The sequence below is a fragment of the Malania oleifera genome, chromosome 2 (genome assembly GCF_029873635.1).
Source record: "Malania oleifera isolate guangnan ecotype guangnan chromosome 2, ASM2987363v1, whole genome shotgun sequence".
In the NCBI taxonomy this organism is placed as follows: domain Eukaryota; kingdom Viridiplantae; phylum Streptophyta; class Magnoliopsida; order Santalales; family Ximeniaceae; genus Malania; species Malania oleifera.
Window position 1 is genome coordinate 125,438,345 of NC_080418.1, and position 23,877 is coordinate 125,462,221.

A 23,877-nucleotide genomic window follows, 5' to 3' on the forward strand; every position below is an offset into this window, starting at 1 on the left:
TGGTTAGAAATTCGAAAATCACACTTTATTTTTTATTTTTCCTTTACATTTGTATTTATTTATTTATTTTAAAGGAGTTAATTAAAGATCATTAGATTTAATTTAGGGATAATTCACAATTAATTAGGTACCGTTCATAGAACATACGTATAAGGGTGTTAGTACATTCTCCTTGCATAATTGAACTCTTAATCCCAACTTTGTAAATACAAGTCAAGACTACTGGTTTCTTAACTTAGGATTAGTCTAGAGATCAATCAACGAATAGTAATTAGGTGAATTAATCGCACTTAAGTAAATAATAGGTTAGTGATGATTCCATCAAACTTTTAATATTATTATTGCTTGTCATTTCGAATTCTTTTCCAGGACGTTACGAGAATGAATGTTCATTTTGAGTTGATATGCAATTAAGGCAATCTATTTACCACACATGATGCATGCACTCATTATTTTTTTTATAAGATCAAAACCCATGATGCATGAATCCATTCCTTACATATATATATATATACAAAGCTAATGCCAAAAAATAAAATTAATTTTTGAAATCAAAATGGGTTTGACTACTTGATATTACACACGTATAGGCATAAATACAAACGCGCACAACAAGCACACACATACTTTTAATTCATGGTATTTGGCAATTTTCAATTCATGGTTGTCTATTTGAGTCAAAATTTTCATAGTTCATAGTTGCATTTGGAGCATTAAGAAACTATTGAAAAAGAAAAATATGAAGAAGTATTTTTTTTTTTTTTTAATGAATGGTTAGTAAGAAAGGAAAAAAGAAAATAAAATATATAGTAAATTAAAATATAAAATTTAAATTTTGCACATGATTAATATTTAATTTTCTTAATTTTTAATGATATTAAACAATTTTATATTACAATGGGAAAATGTATTACTGTCCTTTTTATTTTTTTCGTTCAAAAAATTCTTGATCCAAACAGCTCTAAATTTTAAGAATTAATTGATAAATGGTCTAAAATATAAAATTTGCAATAGGTGTTAGATCCTTTTAGGTGTCTAGCTCAGATAAGACACAAGAGTTGACACAAAGTATTTTGTTATGTAGATTAAATAGTTACAACCCATTAATCTATAGTGGACTACACATTAGATTGATCAGCTCATAGTGATCTTAATTAGAATTGCAGGTCTTAGTTAGGTCACCTTTATAGAGGGATAATGGTTGGAGGGGTTGATAAATAAATATATATATATATATATATATATATATAAAATAAAAAATATAATATTGAGGAAAATAGTGATAATTTTTTTTAAAATAGAAATTGGGATAGGGAACTTAGAAGATATTTATGTTTTGTGTATTAAATTTATTCCTTTAAAAATTAATAGATATAAAGGTCATTTGGTATCGCTGTTAAAAATTATGAAAATGAAAATAAGAAAATTTATTTTATTTTTTTTTAAATAGCAACCTATTGAGTTAATATTTGTAAAGTTAAAATAAAATTTTAATTTTAATTAAAAAAAATACTCTTAGCATTTTAAATAAAATAATATTATAAACATATAATTGAAATAGCAAAAGTGCAAAATAATAAAAAGTAAAAATACTATAATTAAAATGAAGTTGTTATAATTATTTTACTTAATTATTAAATATTTTCAAAATTTATTTTACAATAACAATCTTATTGTACCTCACTAACAAGTTTACTTTTGGAAACCTCTCATTTTGAGAGACCTTAAGTTTTGTTAAGTAAAAAAGTGAAAATAGACTCTTACTGATATTGTTTTAGGGTTATTCTACTCTACCAAGTTAACTTATTGGCCTTGAACAGTAACCTGATCGCTAAACTAAGGTTATGGAGTTTGAGCTAAAATATTTTTGTGCACAATTAGTCCCTGCTTTTAAGCCCTCTACATATGCCAAATCTAATTCAATCTTATTAAATTAGTTCATAAATTATTCTAATTCAAGCCTATTAGACAAGTTCAAACCAAGCTTATAATAGAATCATTCACGGGTCCAAATGAGTCGAGCCCACTGATATTCAAGCTCGACTTGTTTATTAAATGAGCCGACAAAATTGAGCCTGACAATTACTCATTTACATAGTGAACCAGCTCTTATCAAGCCAAATTTTTTAACCACTTGTGAGCAATTTTGGTTCGTTTGCAATCCTACTTTTTACTACTTGTATTTGGGAGTATGGCGATCAAAATTTTAACAAAAAATTAAATACAATTATATATATCTAAGATGTTACGCTGCCTAACACACTTTTCAAAGACCCATTGAGTCGCCTATCTTGATTAACACCCCGTCAAGAATAATTAAATTAATTCTCCTTTCAATTAGAGATACAAATTAACTCTTCTTAAGGTCAACTCTTTGATGTTTTTTTCTCCAATACAAAAAAAAAAAACTCCTCTCTTTAACGAGAGAATAAACTCTCAATTTATCACAAATAACTTTTATCTTTTATAAGAGATTTATTGTGAAGTATGAACGCGTTGACGCATGTGAAGACGAACAACTCCTCTCTTGAATGGAAAATTAAATGAAAGATTCATTATGGAACACTCATACGAGGGTGGCAAAAACATTCATATGAGACTGGTCCATCATTAATAGTATTTTTACCGTCTTACCATAAAAAGAATTAAAAGATAAATGAGAATTTATGATTGGTGATGAATATATCAAAGAAAATATTTTTAAAAATTATATATAAAATAATGTCAACTTAAAATGACATCTAAACCAAATATATAAATTAATGCGCCTTTTGACAAGCACAAGTCATTTTTTCAGTCTATACACAAAAATATTATGAATTTAATTTATTCGTTAACTCTTAAGTATGTTAAACAATAAGTCTATTGTTTAATTTTAAGTGCAAGCACTTACATTCACGCATACGATGCGCAAGAAAAATCAAAAAATCAAACCAATCACAAAATTGAATCAAATCAAATTGAAAAATTGGTTAACCATTTTTTCAGTTTAAAGCTTTTAATTTTTCGGTTATTGATTCGGTTTTGATTCAACTCATTCAATAACCACTATTAGCAGAATCTGCTATCTTTTATATCATAGATATATGTAAAAATACATATTATATATCATTTTAACAACTTAAATTAAAAAAAAAAAATATTTATTGCTCTAAAGACGGATGCTTAAATTTTAACGACGACTATTTTAAATCTACATGCTGATTATTATGAAAGAAAGAAAAAATATTTTAGTGACTTAACAAATTTAAAATTATATTTAACGATTTGGTCTGTTTAACTAATGGATATTTGCATAAAAACTAGTTAACAAATTTTGATTAATATTTTTTAAACAATTCAGTTTCAGTAAAATGTCTTTTCTAGCGAATCAAAACCTCATTTCGGTTAACAGATAAATTATAATGCCTTTCTGAAAAATTGAGCACATCCCAATATGATTTCTCTAATCATAAATTAGTAGAGAGTTTTCAATTAAAAAAAATTTAAAATAAATTGACCTACATCAAGCTTAATAGGTAAAGCATGTGCAAGGGATTCTGCTCTAATATCAATGCAAATTAATAAAGATGACTTCCATTATGAATACGCTACCAAAGAATAAATGCGGGCAACAAGACTAGAACTCAGGACCTTCTAAAAATCGACTCTGAAATTATGTTATATTATCACTTTACCTAAAAGTTTAAAATGTTAGGTTGTGAACTAACAATGTATACCAAATTTTAGCAACTCTGATTTGCTTAACCACGTAGATTTAAATCTAAATCCAAATTCAATGCTCCAAAATATAAAGCAAAGAAAAACTAAAACATAGATTCTAAATAAGTCACATGTTAGTATAAATCATAACTTATTTATCAAAAATATGTCACATAAATTTAAGCTACTCGATTATAATTTTTAGATGAATATTAAAAAATAAAAAAATAATTACGTGTAAAGCATGTGCAAACTACTAGTTACATAAAATAACTAACTCACAACAATACGAAACAAAACGATGTTTGTCATGAGTTTGTGACGTCACGAGGTGACGTCAAGAGCAAGTTAGTTATGTGTTCTATACACTTTGTGTGAGTCCTATCATGCTTGCTCAGCACTTCACTTCGAAAATGTCAGTTATGTTAATTAGTCTAATCACGTTACATTTTAAATAATCAAAATTATATTAATAGATTTTAAATAATTTTAAATAATGTTTAATTTAAAACCACTTGAAATCATTCAAAATTCAAAAATGCGATCAATCGTTTGAAATGTGAAGATTTACAACCAAAGGATTTCTCGTAATCTTGAAATTATGATAATTTATTAGATATATCGGATGTGCATACTGATTCTAACATCATGTTGCCATATATATATATTTAATTAAATTAAATATTTTTATATGCATGGCAAAATCATATTAGATTTGATTCATGTACCGATTATACTTATATTACATTTAAGAGCATGAATTCGGTTTATTTATAGTATAGAATTAATATTTTCTTGATAGACACACAATAATTCTACATCAGATTATGTTTATTTTTATTTTTATTTTTATTTTTAAAATACTAACCTGGGCACCCACGATGTGGGTGCTCTACCGTTTTCTATTTTTAAAAATTTTTAAATAATAGGAATAAAGATTCTCTCTCCTCTGTTTTTCTTTACGTTACGCTCTTACTTTCTCTATAAGTACACACTGCTTCCGCCGCTCATACGCATACGGTTTTGAGATTTTCCGTTTCCTAAAGCCAGAGCAGTAAAGCGCACCGTTTTCCCTTTTCCCAAAGTGTTTTTCACTTTCAAAATCAGAAACCGAATGAAGTTCTTCTCCGATCTCAAATCCTGCTGCCTCCTCCGCCGGACCTCCGACCAGGAGGAGGAAACCACCCTCGCCGCCGCGCCTCTGACTTCCGTCCCCAGGCGAACCCGCTCCCGGCGCCCGAAATCGACCGACGGCGGCCCGCACTGGCGCCCCGGACTGTCAATGATTTCGGAGGACGGCATTCTCCCGCCGCCCGGAACCAACGCCGATCGCACGGCCCTGTCTGCGAAGTGCGCAAAGAATCGCGGCGCCACCCGCGCCGAGGACTACGAGGAGTACAGACGCAGGTAAAAAAACTCTCCTTTTTCCTTTACTTTTTTATTTTTCTTTAAGTTTCCTCTTCAGTCCCAACGGAATGAATAGTATATTACCGACTGTACTCAAGATTTGGTGTGTGATTGGACAAATAAAAAATTATAAAATAAGAGATAAATTAAAAATCTGGATAAGATTGTATTAGTGCTCATAAATTTTTAATAATTGTTAAGATAATCACTGTTAGTGTGCGTGATGATGTCAGTTGTGTGTGTGCTTGATGATGAATCTCGAAAAGTTGTCTCTAATAATCATTTAATAATTTTTTAATTGTTAAGATGTTCCATCTCATTCTTAAAAATTTATAAGCATCACAGTGTGATTCTTACATTTTTGTAAGAATTCTTATATTTTGTGAGAATTCTCCGTGACATTGAAAAATCGGGAAGAACCCATAAATCAAACAAATAATCATTTGATCTACCCTTTTTTTTTCGTTCAAGCGTGTAGAGCAACACATAATAGTAGTATTCACGCTTTTAGATCCATTTTGAAGTACGAAAAATATTAAGGAAATAATAGAAAAATACGAAGGATTCTATATTTTCATATTTAATTATAAAGAAAAAAATAAAAAATATATCATATTTATGAATAAAAATTAAATTTTACATATTATTAATATTTATTTATTTTTTATTTGGAAAATAATTTTCTCCTTATTTTTCTTTCCTTTCCTTTCTCCAAATAAAATCTTTGATTCAAAGGGCCCTTAGGTTCGGTTTGGAATTGGGAAAATACTGAAGAAAAGAAAGGAAAATGAGAAAAAATTTTGTTATCAAGGAAGAAAAAGAAAATAAAAAATATTTTCAATACAAAATTTTAATTTTATACACTATCAATACTTAATTTTTCTTAATTTTCAGTCCTATTAAAATAAATTTTATTTCGAATTGATTTTAACATAAAAGGAAAATACAATGAAAAATGAGTTTTTTCCTTATTTTCTTTTCTTAAAATAAAATTTTTAATCCAAATGGACCCAAAGTAAAAAGGGAAAATAAAATATGTAACAAATTAAGGAAAAAAAGTGTGTTTTGACACTACTAAAATCTAATTTATTTCTAATTTTTTAAAATATTCGGCATAAAAAGAAAACATAATTATATTTTTAATTTTTTTTTATTTCTCTTTTTTCAAATGAAACTCTGCCAATCTATTTTTCCTTTAAAAATAATTATTTTAAGCCATTGAAATGATGTGGCTACTAAATTTTCGATCCTGTGGACTTTCCTGATTTAATTTTGTGGGGATGAAAATTGCAGGAGAGCATCAATGCAGATGATCATTCCGGCATTGTCGCCGACGCCGTTCATGTTCTGAGCTTTGAAGGGATTCTGTCTTCCATTCACTTCCTTCTTCCATATATAATGATGTATAGTGATTCTTCAGGGCTTCTTCTTTTTGTGAAGAACAGTACAGTAAAGCATATAGATTATATATGCCTTTCTTTCTTATGAATTAATGAGCAAAATTTCATTGTTGAGGAATGGCTCTATTCTAATTTTCACCTCTATGTTCTGATTTTTTTTTTCCCCTTGAAATTTAAGAACACCAGAGCAATGAAAAGTATATAATTCCATTCTGTCCTGCTAATGACTATTTATTTGTTCTTTTTTTGCATTTTAATTTTTTTTACTTCACTTCATTCCCGATTCTATTATGTGAATTAAATATGATGGCAATAGTTTAATTCTGAGGGTATGTATCTTAGCCTAAATGAGGCTGCCATAGAGTGAAAAGCTAGTTAACCTTTTTTTGGATATATGTTTATACAAAATTATATTGAATTTTTAGATTCTAAAGTTACATGATTTTGAATTTATAATTCCACATTTGTCTTTGGCATAAGATAATTCTGCGCCACTGCAAAATACAATTGAGACCAACAAAATGGGAGTTCGACAAGCAACAACCAGTTTTTGGAAGTTCAGTAGATGCGAGCGAAAAAATGGAAGGCCACAGACATGCGTTAGCAAGTATCAGCCACCGCATATTCTAATCTAACTTAACCTAGCCAAGTCGCCAAAACAAATACACCTTAGGTATATACCACTCTAGAAAAGGCAAATCTTTAACAACGAAGCTTTGATGATGAGGAACTACAACAATCAAATGATTCTAAATTCAAACACTAGCTATTGATCATATGCCTCGAAGGTTGAAGTAGAAGGTAAATCATCAAAATTCGTTGGATGGACAAAGGGCATCTAGAAAACATAGAAGAATGTGTGTAATAAGCCTTTAGGGTGCGTTTGTTTGTTTAGGTAGGCTTAGGTTTGGAGGATTTGATTGAATTGGACTGGACTAAACTGGATAGCAACCAAGCTGTTAAAAGGTAAACAATGCAGTCATGTACAACACAGTTTGTGAGGGTACTGCTGCACCAAGTATTCTTCAGTGAATCACTAGCTATTGATCATGTCTCAGTGTTGAAGTAGAAGGTCACTCATGGGTCAATTGGACAAAGCATCTCAAATTGGTGAACAGCAAAAAATAGATTGCTGGCAATTATGGGCCAGATGAAAATCCTCACTTGACAAGCTTCTCACATGTTAGTCAAATAAGACAGCATTAATAATATTGGATAATTCAATGAAACACCCTTAGATAGAGTTTGGAAGCATGGATTGCGGGACTCGGTTTTGAATTTATGTGTATTTGGACGAAATTCAATACAATTGTATACTGTGTTTATTCAAACCCACACAAGTCCAAATCCAAGCTTCCAAATCCATACTTGCAAAGGCAAGGTTAAAAGATAGTATTTTCAAAATTTTCACCATTTTCAAATTGATTCCTGAAAACATATCTATATCCTAACCAAAACAGCCTGAAGACAAAACAATGACAACACTTAGCAATTTAGACTCATACTGCTCTCCTGGATTCATTGTATCATAATATTGCAGCCCACATTACCTTGAAGAAAACACATTCTGGGATGAAGTTCAGTTCAGCAGACCAAGCACAATGGAAAATTATGAGTTGTCTGGTGATGGAGAGGCATCTAGCGCGAATACATCACCAATCATTTGAAAAATGAAATGAAGTCTGTCCATGTGGTCTCTATTCTGGCATTTTCGATCTCCGCCTTTTCTCTCTGTTCAAGCATGTCAGCATTCTTTGCAATCAGCCCATCCCACTCAGCTTTGAGTCCTTGAGCCTCTACGCCAATAACAGTGTAGTGCTCCAGCAAACTGGATTCAGAATTCTCCACTGCTCTCAACTGCCTCAGCAGGCGCTCTTTTTCCCTTTTAATTTCATTGATTGACCTTTTAATCTTCAACTGAGACTCGTTCAATCTCTGTAAGGACTCAAAGGTCCTGTCCTTCGAATCAAAGAACTGCCGAGTGTTGTTAAAGACTGCAATATTGGAGTTGTAGGATTGGCATAGGGCTTCAAATTCATTGAAGAACTTATAGATTGCAAATGTTTGAGTTAGTGGAAGAGTAGTGGTTTGAACAAGAACTTGAAGTGCAGAAGTTAGCTCAGTCCGAAGGTTGGAAGGAATCTCTGAAAAAGATATATCAGCCAAAGCCTTCAATAACGAGAGAGATTTTGAGATTTCTACTGCATCTGGACAACCAGTAGCCTTTCTTGCTGAAACGAAGGAAGAAGCACCACCAAACACTCTAGAAATATCCTCAAATAAAGCAGAAAAATCCTCCAAGGGCGTTTGAGATTGAACTGGAGAATCAGTCTGGATTGCTGCCGAAGAAGCTAGTTTGAGCGATGATTCTTGTGCAGCAGAAGCATGCTTCAGATTCTGAGCAGCAGAAGTCGTCCTTGGGAACATAGTTGTTCTTGAATAAGAGATTGGAATCTCCATAACATGAAAAGGAAGCAAATGGAAAATACCCATAAGATGAAGTTTGAGAAGAGAAAAAAAAAAAAGTTTGCATTTACAATTACCTCTAACATAAAAATAAAAAATAAAAATAAAAATAAAAAAGAAGAAGAAGGAGGAGGAGGAGGATGTCGTGTCAAGAAATTTTGAGGAAATTACCATCCCAAACTCAACAGAGCTCTCAGGATTGTCTGACTCAGCATATTGTGAGTATTCTGAGAAGTTTTCATACTCGGCCACTTGTGTTTGAGTAGACTTAAAAGCTTCCAAGACAATATGTTTACCAGAAGCCACTTCCTTCTCTTTTTCAGGTCCTTTCTCTTTTGTTTCAGCCTTCTTCTTCCCCTCTTGATTTTCAGATTTCTCTGTTTCTCTAGCTAAATCTTCAGTCTTTTCTTTAGCCTCCTGTTCCTTCTTTCCCTCTTCTTTTGCTTCCTCAATTGGACCTACTTTCTCCCTGTGATCCTCTCCTTCATCACCTATTTTCCCTTGTTCTTTTTCTCCCTCTCCTCTTTCTAATTCTTCCTCTCTACTTTCTTTCTTATTGTTTAGTACAAATTTGTCTGTCCTCTTTTCTCCTCCGATCATCAATTCATCTTTATGAACAACAATCTTACCTCTAACTATACATGTATCATTCACAAGATACCCTCGACTAGGATCATTTAGTTCACTGAGCGGCATGAATACATTGAAGCCCCAATCGCTTTCTAGAGCATTGAACTGGTGTTGTGTACCTGAAGAATGTGAGAGGACAAATCTCAAATCCAATGCCAGTTTTTGCTCTCAGTAATTGTATGACAAGAACCAATGTCTGGTTGAAGACTGGAAAAACTATAATGGCCTCAAATTATCTTAGTCTAAATCCAGAAAGAAATCATGCAAAGAGAGTAAATCAATAAAGGTCACCATCCAATTGTGTTCCATGTGAGTGGAATCCTGGGATGGGCAGGTGGTCTCGATATTGACTTCGAGCATTTTTACAAGTGGGTACGAGTACAACAACATCACAAGAAAAATCAATGTCCAAAATCATCTTACCAACAAAATGATAATAAAACATTAAATTAATGTACAAAGTGGAAATTTATTGACACAAATTAGTAACTATGATCATATAAGCATGTTACTAAGAGCAAGCAGCACCACGCAAAATCTGAAAGTCACCAAACACGAACACCAAACTGATGGTATATATATATATATATTTAGATAATCAATTTTGGACTTCTAATCACATAACTTTTCATGCTGTAGAGGAAATTTTCCATTCCAAATGACAATCTAATAAAGAAACCCAAGGGGAAGCCTGTCTAGAGCTGGACAAGCGCATGACAAGACATGCACAGGTTTTTTTTTTTGGCAGGATATGTCAATGAACATGTTGAACACAACTTGAGCATGTTTAAAATTCATTTTAAAACTCTCAGTTTTTGACACAACACCTGCATTGGGGGTTACCAGTTATATGCAGCAAGACATGGCAGGGATTGCACTAGTTTTTCAGTTAACCAACCAATTAATAATGAATCACCACAAACATTAGGTGGTTGATGAGAAACTCTAGTCCTTTCTTATGCTCTACATGGATTCAATCCAACTGATTAATATATTTCACAAGCCACCCATCTTGAGTTGGGGAACACATCATAGTGCCACCAAAATCCAAGGACACAATTTGTGCTCATCCTTACATTAAGGTTTAGGTAAAATCTCTATGTAAATAACCTGTCAAACACACATTTCAAATTAATTTTCTGTTAGGAGATTTTGGTGAATACAAATACCCTGTTAGATGCACATGTAACAGTTTGTTGACGTGTCAAACATGTCCATTCTCGTACCCAGGTTGTTTAATTTAAGCCCTTGCACTGCAAGGTATGCATCTTTCCTTTGATTTGTTTAACAAGGAAAGATATAATGAAAATAAACTAAAAAAAGGTTAATCTTTTGTAGATGTTTTAGAAGCATGGTAGCACAATCAAATACAGATATAACTTTAAAATATTTATTAAGAAACTTTTGTAATGATAATTTAAAAAAATGTAGGTGAAAGAAGAAACATGATACAATAATAATTTTTTGTCTAATCACACTCAGCCTTTTTAATCATAAAAAATTCCAATATACTTATGCTCCAATTCTCAAAATGAAAAATGGCACAAAATACACACCTAATGATTAGCTATTCTATACAATCGACACTTGATTTTTAATAGATTTAATAAGAAACATGAAACAAAAATAAATTTCTCAAATAATCACACTTAAGCCTAGTTAATTACTAACAATTTCAGGATGCATATGCTTCATCAATCAAATTGCAAGAAAAAGCAACGCTAAGCATGGTGGTTAGCTATCATACACAACCAAAACTTGATTTGTAAAGTGAGAGGCACTTCAGGAAAGTTAAGCCCTACTGCAAGACCAAGAATAAAACCTTCAAACATGTACTGAGATATATAACTAACAAAATATGCAATTGGAAACTCAGTTGAAACTTCCCAATATACATAAAATAGAGGTCAAAAGTGTACTTTTTATCACAGAGTACTTTTTACGAACTTGATTGACTACAGCCAAGCTAAAATGTGCATATCTACTCCACCCATATGCCAAAGTTGCTGAGTCTGCAACTTCCAAATACAAAGACAAATGGTCTACATTGTTTCCTTTAGGAAAAATTACCGCACGCCTGCCATGGAAGTAAACAAAGATTGGTCAAAAGCAACTATTAAAGAACTACTATAATCTAATGGTAGAGAGGACAATACCATTTATAACCACCAATAACGAAAGTCTCTGAATAGTACTTCTCCTTATCCAATCTAGAAAAGTTTACAATTTTCCACTTGAATCTTGATGTTGGATTATCCTTAATTGGCTTGTTGTCTAGAGTGATAGTGCTTTCAACCTGTTCTACCCCTAATTAGCAAAAGGGAAGAAAGAAACTAAAAAGTTTAGAACACAAGCAGTAATCACAGAATACTATCCATCATTTTAACCAAGCAGCTGCAGGGAAATAACTAATGGCCAGAACCATAATAATAATAACAATAATTATTATTATTATAATAAGTAAATAAGTAAATAAATAAATCTTATGTTTTATACTACTTCAGTGTCCAACATATTGCAAAACTAAAGCCACTGCATTATTCCCTTAATCTTTTTCATAAATTTGTTAAGCAGCCAAACAGACAAAGATGCCATCAAACATATTTTCTTTTCTTCTACATTTTCTGAGAAAGGGATTCTAAATTTGCCTCTTTCAGGTAGAGCTTATTATAAAAAATTATCATTTAAGAAAAAAATTATTTCATTTAGAAAAGAAGTTTTAATTTTTTTTTTTTTCTCTTCTACAGTTTCTCGCCAACCCAACAGTGTATGACCAAAATGTAGCTCAGTGAAATGGTAGTTTTAGTGTTTTTTTTTTTCATCACCTTTGCTTCCCTTTCTCAGCAAATGCACCAAAAACACAAAGAACTAATTCCCGATGCCCAAACAGTCAGAAATTAATTTATGAAGCAATTAAATCAGATCAAATTTATCCAAAATGGCATCACAACTATAAGGAGCAGATTCATTTTAGGATCAATATCAAACAAGAGAATACCTTGTGTTTTGTGTCCATCATCAAAGTCAGAGTGCGGGACGAGCATCCCTTCGTCTTGTTACAGCCAAACAGAGCCCCGCCCAGATTCCTCTTTTTTTTTTTTTTCGCTTTTCAATAAGAAAAACAGCACACCCTTTTGATTGAATCAGAACCCTAAAATCATATATCAAAGACAACGAAATGCAACCCAAAAACCGAAAAACCCCAACAAAATAAATCAACAAATTACTGAAAAAAGAGCCAAAACAGTCCACTTTGGTGGAGCAAACAAGGCAAAAATGACAGTTTGACAGAGAAAGGAAAAAACCCATATATGTGGAAATATTTGCCATATATAGGAAGAATTTAAAGGAGGGAGGGAGAGAGAGAGAGAGAGAGAGAGAGAGAGAGAGAGAGAGAGAGAAGAAATGCAGTTTAGTGCCCAGATAGGAGAATTAAAGGAGGAAGAAGAAATACTGAAATACAACTTTATGCTTAAAATGGCCGTTATATGGGCCAAAAGGGTGGCTGTGCCCATCGGTTACTCTGTAATTTAATCAGTTACTCCGTAATTTTCAAAATTCCAAATGTAAGTCTAGCAAGACATTAGTTGGGTTATAATTTTAGGAAAAATAATTGCATTTAATGCATTAACTTGACCTGATTTTAAAAATACAATGTTAAAAAAATTTATTTTGAATTTAGAAACTAAAGTTTTAAATTTAGAGTTTAAATTTGTGTAAATTTGAGTAAAATTTATCCAAATTCTCACGAATCTAAATCTCCTTTCAAGCATAAGATTACCCTCTCCTTTGAATTAAAAAATTAATTATTTTTTGTAATTATTTGATACTAAAAATTTATCTTTATATCATTAACTTGTAAAAAAAAATATCAAGTGGGCGTCATTTTTGGAAAAATGATAAATTAAAGTAAATCATAATTGTTAATAAAAGCATCATCATTAGGTTTAAATGTATTTGCATGATATGAAGTTATTATATGCTCGTAAACCATTAAAATTGTTCATGGTATTAAAAATTAAATGTCCTTACGACCCATTGACTGTATTGAATGATGTAGCAAATGGACCTCTAAAAACTTGAGTTGGAATTTTGCTGGTAATGAAGTCAATTCATGTTGACATATATATCAACATGTATTTGATCCGTATTTTATTTAAAAGAATATTAAATTATTAAGATTATGTTTGATTAGTAAAATAGTCATTTTTAGGAATACAATCAAATATAATGAGAAATTTGAATAGAGATGTTAATTACTTTTTATATATTTTTTATTATTTCATTCAATATATAATAATAAATAAATAAATACTCCTTGTCAATATCTTATTTTGTACTCACAAAAGTTTCGTATTGCTATTTCATTTACAGTAGTAACATATATATGTATATATATATATATATATATATATATATATATATATATGTACTACATGACTAATTTGAGTTTTGTGATTCAATAAATTGTTATATTATGGAGATTTTGCCAAACTCTAGAGAGTTTGTGTGTCGTTCAAGAAAGTAATACCTTGCATTCAACAAGCCGAAACCACTTGTCATATAATTATTGTGTTAAAAAGGCATATATTTATATAAATATGAAGAAACAAGGATTAAAAAAAAAAAAACTTCGATGGATACATAAAAAAAAAGAAAGTACACAAATATAGTCATGGATTGTGTAGTAGTTGGGAAAAAAAAAAAAAAATCACTCGATTTAAAACTTGGTACAACCTAATATTACCATTCCCTTTGGTTTTAAATCTCCTCGTCACTTTCGCTTTTATTCATGATCAATATGTAGGCTAGGAAATCTTTGAAAGCATTTTTTGCATTCCTCCACCAAGGGGAAGGGGTTGCCTCTTTGCAATTAGCTAATTTTTCAAATGCGATGTAGGAGCAGACAATTTGGAAATTATCCTTATTACTCTCCAATGGGTTTCGATTCTATCTGAAAAAGTGAAAGTAGAATATCTCCTCATTAAGAACTTTAGCAGTTGAAGTGATATCCATTAAATTTCCTTTCTTTAGCAGGTGGATCACCAAAATGAAAGTATTCCTCCGAAAGGCTCTTAAGCATAATTCTTGCTTGAGACCCTAGCCAAAGAAAAGAGATAACTTGGCGAAGATAAATATATAAGATGCAACCTAGAATACCTTAGAGATCAATACCATCAAGTCAATGAAAAAACACACAAAGATGTTCAAGAGCTAGCGAGGCTAGAGGCTGAGGTTAATGCCACTAGCGCTAGAATCTAGAATTCATTTATACTTATCACCAAATACTATGAGGCGATAAAAGAGAACAATGAAGTGATCGTTGGTCCATAATCACATTGATGATGTGTACGGTGATAGTTTTGGGGTGAAGATGACTTTAGTCGATCATGAGGACTTCACTTAATGGCTATGAGATTTTTCAACCCTTGCCAAGCTATTAGGAGAATTAGATTATGACCCTTTTATATTATATTTATGTTGAACTTATAGGTCATTCCCGGTTTTGATAATAACAAATACTCTTTGTATTTGATGGCTTTCAAGCTTGTGTGCAGGATCATACTAACTGGATCATATTGATGACATGCGGCACACACTGGCTTGAAGCAAAAGAAGACCAAGAAGATTCATTGTTGTAATTTTATAAGTTTAATATTGGGTTTGTAATAGTAATAGAGGAACAGTCTGTAATAATAAATACATGACATGCATGTAGGTGCTAAAGTTCAAGACCGTAGTTTGACCTTAAGGATCAGTTGACCAACGCCGAATTTTTTTGGCAAGAAAAATGACCTTAGATCGACCCCTAGGTCCTTGCACAAAACTTAGGATAGTCCCTAACATTACTTAAGATATCAAGGGAATTAACTATAGCAAAATTGGACTTAATTGAAAATCTTGTGAGAGGTCAGTCAACCGAACCTGTGGCGTTCAAAACGCCTCGGGCAACCGAACCATGGACAAGTCAACATGTTGACTGAATCTATTCAGGCGACTGAACTAAGGTTCAGCCACCTAAACCCTCTCGAGTTGCTTATTTTTTACCGGGGTTCAATTTAATTAAATGGGGTTAATTTTCCTGATTGTTTTTAAAACATTTCTAATAATGACCCCTATGTCCCCAATGATTATAATTTGGCCTATGTCTATATATAGGGTCTTATTTGTGTGGATCGGGAGGAGATTAAGAAAATCATTAGTGAAAAATTCTCTCAAACACAAAAAGCTTATTTTGTCTATTTCACTCCAAATACTCTCATATATCCATTTCCTTGATCATCCAAAGTATTGTGAGAGTTTATCTTGTGTTATTGCTTTATTGTATATTGCTTAATTCTCCCACTATTTTGCTTGATTAATTGTTATTGATTTTGGGGAGTTAAGTAAGAGTTATCCCACAAATTTAATTTGATAAATCTAGTGTTAGGAAAAAATCAGTAGCTTGAGGATCTTTGCATTGTCATTGCAAAGATTCCTATAGTAATAATCTTTTGTGTGCAAAATATTTTTACAAGATATATACTTCAAACTACTCTTGTGCTTATTTCATTAAAGGAAAATATTTTCAATTAGTTTGAATATTTGATCAGTATCTTTGAAACCCTAATCTAGTACTGAGATTTGTTATACCTAGTTTCAAAGAAATAGCTTGTTAGAACACTGTTGTGCATGATTGTTTATAAACATAACTTTGAGTGTTGATTGCACACATAGAGCACCGAGTTTATAATTCATACACTCTTGAGGTGCATTGATTAGTGATTGTGCTAAATCGGTACATATCAGCTTGTGTAAGAAGAATTTCCGTGTACAAAAAAATTTACATTTGTTGTATTCTAGGCGTGGGCCTGAAGAGAGAGACTAGTCCAGTGGAATAGTCTCAGATTAACTTAGACCCGGTTATGAAAGTTAGGTGCACCATCATGGTAAGGTGTGGTTAGGTTGAGGTCAGTCCCGTTAAATGACTTGGTTGTAACCGGTGCCACTCCACCTGTTAAGTAAGCATTAGTGGAATTCTCGAACTTGCGAGTTAGAGGCGGGGATGTAGACAGTATTGGTCGAACTCCGATAACATATCATGTGTGCACTGTTTACATTTCCGCAATTTATATTCTTGCACATGTATGTTATGATGTGAATGTCGCGCATGATTTAATTTTCGTACGTTATATTTATTTGCGCATTTGGAAGAGCATAAACAGACCCTAAGTTGTGGATATATTGCTATTATCTAGTTACTTATAACTCTTGTGTTGCTTGGATAATAAGCGATTTCATCCCTTAGATAATTTTTACTTTTCTGTAGTGTTTGACTTATGTATCTTTTAGGTAATTCTGCACTTAGTCACTTGAATGACCAGATGACATGTGATTCATCTTGTTTAGGCCACCTCTCTTTTAAGACGTCAATCTTGAATAAACGATCACCATCTCATTTCGAGGAGATGCATAACGATGACACGATCAAAATTTTTTTTATGATTTAATTTTTTTTAAAAGGTGAGATGAGACTTATCTAACCTTCTTAATAACATATGCAATCTTTAATCATTTTCTATTTATAAAATTTTAATTTATTTAGTTGTGAGTTTAGTAAATTTATTTTCACAAATCAATTATTTTTTGTTTTAATTTATAAAACATATATTCGACATTCTAGAAAAGGAGATGCACTTTTTCTACAAATCATTTTATTGTTTGATTTAGTTATCAGAAAGACTAAATTCCATGCCTTTTTAGCATTAACTTCTTTTCTCTTCAAAAGAATATTGTCAACATTTTTTTTTAACTTAGCAAGCAAGCTGTTATTTTCTCGAGTAACGAAAAAGAATTCTTGACTATTAATATTTTAATATATAGTTCAACAATCAACAATTTTTAAACAATAGATATAGTTTACGAAATATATTAAAAATCATAGATTTCAAACAAATCTTACTTGAAAAAGAAAAAAAAAATACATGTAGAGATGATAGTTGATTAATGTTTGAATGTTTTTAATTTTCTAAAGATTGGCTAGTAAAATCATTGTACAAATATTCCTTATGAAATTCTATCACTCTTGTTTTAAAAAATAATTATTCAAACTCTTTCATAATAACTATATCCTTACGTAATAAGGGTATAATAACTATTTCATCGCTTATCTATTCCATTCTAACCTCGTTCTAATCTACAAATCAAACATAATTTTTATCATAGATTGAAGTTTTAAGAGATGCTTCATCGGTTCGTGTCAATTTAATAATTTGTTTTACATAGACACCTTACTAGGTTTTAATCACTGGAATTTTATGTAAAAAATAGAATTGAAGGGTTTGCATCATCCAACCATGCCTTTAAAAGATGCCCAAGCAATCTAATTAGGACTTTCAACAGATTCAACTAAGAAAGTTTGTAGATTGAAACCAACAGGACCTGGAGACAAAACCATGAATGCAAATCGCACCTCCCTTCATATACAGCTTCACCAATTAAGCAATCATGCTGCTTTCATGGATTCACAGATTGCCCTGTAGCGCACATGTTCCAGGATACCAAGAAAACTGGGATTAAGATAAATAGCACTGTTATCTCATGATGAAGAAGTATCCAGTGGCCAATACATATCATCAAATCATTTGAAAAGAGAAACAAATGCAGTCCACATGGTCTCTATTCTAACCTTTTCCTCCTCTGCCTTATCTCTCTGCTCCAGCATGTCAGCATTCTTTGCAATCAGTCCATCCCATTGAGCTTTGGTTCCTTGAGCCTCCCTGCCAACAGCAGTGTAGTCTTCCAGCAGTCGGGACTCGGAGTCCTCCAGTTCTCTCAATCGCCTCTGCAGCAACTCCTTTTCCCTTCTGATTCCATCAACTGAGCTTCTAATCTTCAATTGGGTCTCATTCAATCTTTTCAAGGATTCAAAGGTCTTATCCTTAGAATCAAAGAAGTGCCGAGTGCAGTCCAAGACCACAACATTGGAATCATAGGATTTACACAATGCTTCAAATTGATTGAAGAACTGATGGATTGCAAAGGCTTGGAGTGACGAAAGGGTAGTGGCTCGTACAAGCACATGAAGTGCAGAAGCTAACTTGGTCCGGAGGTTAGCAGGGATCTCTGTAAAAGATATGTTAGCCACATCCTTCAACAGAGAGAGAGATCTTGAGATCTCCACCACATCTGGACCAGCAGCAGTATCTCTCCAAGCTGAAGAAACTAAGAAAGGAGAAGTCCCCCCGACCACTTCAGAAATATCCTTGAACAAGGCAGCAAAATCCTCAAGGGGAGTTTGACATTGAAGTCGATGGTCAGTTTGAGCAGCTGCTTCTACTTTAGGAAATGATGTATGCGCATCAGGAGAAGCATGATGCAAAGTCTGCAGGACAAAAAAAAAGTCACCTTTAAAACGTAGTTTGAAATGATGAGATTGGAACCTTCATACCTTCAAAGTTGAACCCATTGCCCCCCCCAACACCCCTCCAAAAAAGAAAAATAGCATTGACGCTAAATGGTAAGTAGGGATTACCAACTCAGTCTTAATAGAGGCACCAGGATTATCTGACTCAGCTTGAACCCCATAATTGGTGACTGCTGAAGAGCTCCTCTGAAACTCAGCCACTGATTTTTGAGTGCAGTTAAAAAATGCCAGGTCATTCTGTTCACCACACGCCTCTCTCTTCTTCTCCTTTTCTACTTCCTTCTCTTTTCTGTCAGCCTCTTCCTTCTCTTTATTTTTAGATTTTTTTTCTGTTTCTCTGGCTTCTCCAGTCTCCTCTTCTTCTACTGCTTTTTTTACCTCTTTATTTTCTCTGTCTTCTTCTTCTTTTCTTACATCTCCCTCACCATCTTCCCCTTCGTTAGCTGAACCTTCTTCCTCCCTGCCTTTCTTTTTTTCTCCACACATTTCTCCTTCTTTTTCTTCTCCTCCTGCTCCTCCACTTTCTCTTTCTATTTCCTCCTCCCGACCTTTCTCCTCATCGAGTTTAATTTTTTTTACCTTGCGTACGACTCTGGTCTCAGACTCATTTTTAAGAACAGAAACCTCAATTGTAATTATACATGTATCATTCAAAATATACCCTCTTCTAGGATTATATAGCTTACTAAATGGCAAGAATGACATAAAACCCCAATCCTTTATTTGAGCATTGAAACGGTGTTCTGTATCTGCAGAATATATAACGAAGAATGAACTTACAAAAAAATATATTGGTACAACACATAATCCAACTCCAATGTGTGTTCTTAGTTATTATGATTAATAAAAAAACAAAATTAGGTTAGAAGAAACAAAATTAGGTTAGACCGGAAAATACTATAGTGAACTTAACAGGTCAAGCTGACATTTTTCCCCTACATAATATGAAATTTGATTTCCAAAATCATCCTACCTGCATAAGGATGCGTGGTTGTAAATCGTAATTTATAAGGTCATGTGACTAGGATAAGTACATGCTATTATAATAAATAGGGATGCATTGGAAGCTAAAAAAGCCTGTTTAGTTGTGAAAGCAGTTTTTATTTTTCATTTCTAGCTTTCCTAAAAATTAGAAAATGCCACCTTGTTTTCTTTGTATGGAAAACTGAGAAAACAACAAAAATATGTTTTAAATTTTTTATACAAATGTTGGAAAGGTGGAATTTTCATAATTATTGGGAAAACTATAAATGGGAAATAAAAACTTTTTCCACAACTAAACAGGCTCTTAGCATTTTTTTGTTCTTGTTTCACAGTGTTTTGTCTTAGGTTTGTTCTTGCACAAACACTTTAAACATGTTCGTTCAGTAAGTTCTATTCTGCGTTTCTTCTTTCAAAGAAAGGAGGAGAAGAAAAATAATAAATATCCATTACTAGTATTCTCTGGGCAACAGCAGGCTCAGTTATTCGAGAGCTATGGGCTTTGAGGAAAATCCAAACAGAGAAATTTTCAAGTTAATCCCTCTGACTGTTGTTTGGATGGTGTGGGGAGAGAAATCAAAGGGCTTTTGAAGGCATAGACTTATATTAATATTTTGAAATACAGATGAATTCAACTTTTGTGCACTTGGTTTATTAGGCAGCATTTTGTTTAGGTCCAGGCAGCAATAGATTTAGATGACACAGTCTCTTTGTAAATTTTGCTAGCATATTTTGGTTGCACCACCTTTGTGCCCTTAGTGTTTTCTTGTCTTGACGATTAAAAAGAAGAGATGGTGGCTGCCATTAGTGGCATGCACCAGTAGCCATTGGTGGTGTGGGAAACCATGGATGCCCCCTTTTAACACCTTCTCAAAAACACTAAAAATCAACTTTTTCCCAGATTTTGTTGTTCAGCTCATGTTTTGAGCATTTTTGAGAACATGAAAATGAAATCAGCTTCATTTAAATTTTTTATTGCAGCTGTTAATAAAAATTAAAAAAATAAAAAATAAAAATAAAACAAACAAACACAAAAAAAAAAAAAGAAATCGAGTGCACACTTGGCTGAGAGCACCAGCATATAGAATATGATAAACCCAATTTAGTACACCAATCCCGGGTGTGGAACCTATGTGAGACACAAGACTAACAATAAACCATTTGAACATGCAGCACAACTTCTATAACTGGCAAATTATGTAATTGTAAGTCAAGCTCAAACTACCCAATATACATACAAAAAATTGAGGTGAAAAGAGTACCTTTTTTCACAGAGTGCCTACTATTAATTTGATCAATCAAAGTCATGCTGAACTGAACATGCCTACTCCAACCATATGGTGAACTATCTGAATCTGCAGCATCCAAATACAAGGACAAATAATCCACATTGTTTCCCTTAGGAAAAATTAGCCCACGCCTGCCCAAAATAAAAAAGTTTGGTCAACAGCAGTTATTTCGAAAAACATTAACTCTATGTTTGGGAGAGGCCTTGGATTTGGATATGTGTGAATTTGGACAAGATATAATGCAAAATTATATTGAATTTTATCCAAACCCACCCAAATCCAAGTCCAAGGCTCGAATCCATGGTCCCATACACTACCTAACAATCTAAATGAATAAAATACCATTTATAACCACTGGAAACAAAAATTTCCGAATACAGCTTCTTTGTTTTCAGCCGAGAAAAGTTGATAATTGTCCATGTGAATCTTGTCGCTGGAGGATCCTCAACTGGCTGATTCTCGAGAGTCCTTGCTTTTTTGGCTAGTGATCCAACTAATGTTTGGCAATAATAATAATAATAATAATAAAGAACTCAGCAAGCATGCTATTAACCACACATACCCATCAGTCAACCAATTTAGCTAAAGCACAATGTCCAGTAGCCAAGAAAACTGATAGGAGAAAATAGGAATTTTTGAAGGACTTTTCAAGCCACTTCACAGAATATGAAAAATTAAACTCTACTAAGCCAGTCAAATGAAGGGCTTCAATGGGTAATGATACCATCTCTCTCTCTCTCTCTCTCTCTCTCTCTCTCTCTGGGTATAAGGATTCCAGTTTTCATAGGTCCAAAGTAATGAAAAATCCAAGATTTAACGCATCATTACCACTGTCTTTTACCAGTTTTCTTAGATCTTAGGTATTGAGCAATTGTAGGTTCAATGCATTATGACCTTTTTCTTTCTCCAAACTTGATAAGAAAACAGTTTATCAAGAAACTTTGCATCAATTGTGCAGTCATTTTTGTTTTTGCCTGTCAAAAATAACAAATATCCACGATTCAATTCTTTTCCTTTCTTCTGCTACATTTTACACGATGAAACAGCCTGTGGAAAATTTAGACAGAGTCTTTTTCCTAAATTTTCTACACAATTCAGTAAGCCATAACCAAAATAAGGCTTGATTGTTTGGTAATTTTAGCAAAGGTCACATATAACCATATTTCCTTTCCTTCAATTTCTCACCAACCACATAAAGTCAAATCTAGGACCATTTGGATGGTAGGCTTTAATTTCCTCTAGTCCCACTAAAACGCAAGTTACCCAGAAAAGGTAATCTATCTTCAACATTCTTGCATGAAGTAGGCACTCTCAACATTCAACCCCCGGCGCCAGCGCAAGACTAGTAGACTACTATTACATTACACCCAATTAGTCCCAAATATTGAAAAATATAAGTCCAACATTTTTATCTTGTTTTTCTTTTCCTACCTTTCCTTTAGACTCCTTTTGAATCATCCATTTTGTTTGAGAAAGCAAAGGAAGGAAAAATAATAAACAAATTAAAATTTTATTCTAGTAAATTAAAATTTAAGAAAAATAAAATATTAATAATGTGAGAAATCAAGATTTTATTCATTCATTTCCTATCTACATATACATATATATATATATATATATATAAAATATTTTCTTACTCATTTTTCTTGTTCACCAAGCATATAATTAATTCCTTCATATTTTCCATTCTTCTCTTGAATATTTTCCACAAAAATTCACCTAACTTTCATTACCAATCGTGTTCGATCAAGTTACCCAAAACAAAGCCACAACCTTCAAAAACAGTTTCGTGTGCGGATCAAATAAGAAACTACCTGCAATGGGCTTGTGATCTTTAGCTAAATCCGAGGGCGCAACCATCATCTCCTCTTCGTCTCGCAGGAAAACAGGTCCGAAAACAGGGCAAACAGTTCTCTCTCTCTCTTAGAAAAAGCGGAGCCCCCTGCCGGGATTAAACCCTAAACCCAGATATTAATACCCAAAACCCCAACACAAGTCCATCCAAAAGCCGCAAATCCAAACAAGAACCCTAGATGAGCAGAAACCCACAAATTAACAAAGCAGAAAAAGCAATCGAATCACCCAAAAATGTTCAACCCAAAAAACACACCCACGCGCAATCACCGCACAGAGAGAGAGAAAGAGAGAGAGAGGGAGAGAGATTTACATTTAGAGAGCAGGAGGAGCCATGGCGGCCCTGGAGCTAGAGCATACCACCTGCCTCCCGCCAATTATGCATGGGGACAGCCATTACCGGAATTCGGATCCTCTTTTCACAGTCTTCACTCTTATCCCATGGTTACGTGGCACTTACGTCACACTCACACTCCCATCATTTTCACTTTAAAATTTCAAAACACAGAAAATAAAAACAGAGCATATAATTTTCACAGAAAATATTATATATATATATATATATATATATATATATATATATATATATAAAAGATTTTGAATCTTTTTTACTTTCCCAAGTTCACAGCAAGGTTAAATCTTTTTTACTAAAATGTAAATTAGCTACATCATCATGACTTCTTTTCATTCATTACGAGGTGTGATGCTGATGCTAGTGTGCGTCAGTCAGCATTTTGGTTTT

The 23,877-nt window shown here is 32.7% G+C and overlaps 2 protein-coding genes across 2 annotated transcripts; one reads left to right on the plus strand and one right to left on the minus strand.

Annotated features, from left to right (window-relative positions):
* The first annotated feature begins 4,629 nt into the window (after positions 1-4,629).
* LOC131149713 (uncharacterized) lies at positions 4,630-6,733 on the plus strand. The gene is made up of 2 exons (XM_058100406.1): positions 4,630-5,109; positions 6,403-6,733. Exons 1-2 carry the CDS (start codon positions 4,817-4,819, stop codon positions 6,458-6,460), a joined length of 351 nt encoding a protein of 116 aa, XP_057956389.1. The 5' UTR covers positions 4,630-4,816; the 3' UTR covers positions 6,461-6,733.
* A 1,269-nt stretch (positions 6,734-8,002) lies between these two features.
* Positions 8,003-23,661, minus strand: LOC131148351 (uncharacterized). Its single transcript, XM_058098065.1, has 10 exons — positions 23,449-23,661; positions 23,096-23,310; positions 21,624-21,774; positions 21,255-21,412; positions 19,120-19,760; positions 18,228-18,969; positions 11,762-11,912; positions 11,525-11,682; positions 9,147-9,724; positions 8,003-8,963 (listed from the first exon to the last, which is right to left on the minus strand). Exons 2-10 carry the CDS (start codon positions 23,142-23,144, stop codon positions 8,169-8,171), a joined length of 3,423 nt encoding a protein of 1,140 aa, XP_057954048.1. The 5' UTR covers positions 23,145-23,310; positions 23,449-23,661; the 3' UTR covers positions 8,003-8,168.
* Between the last annotated feature and the right edge of the window lie 216 nt (positions 23,662-23,877).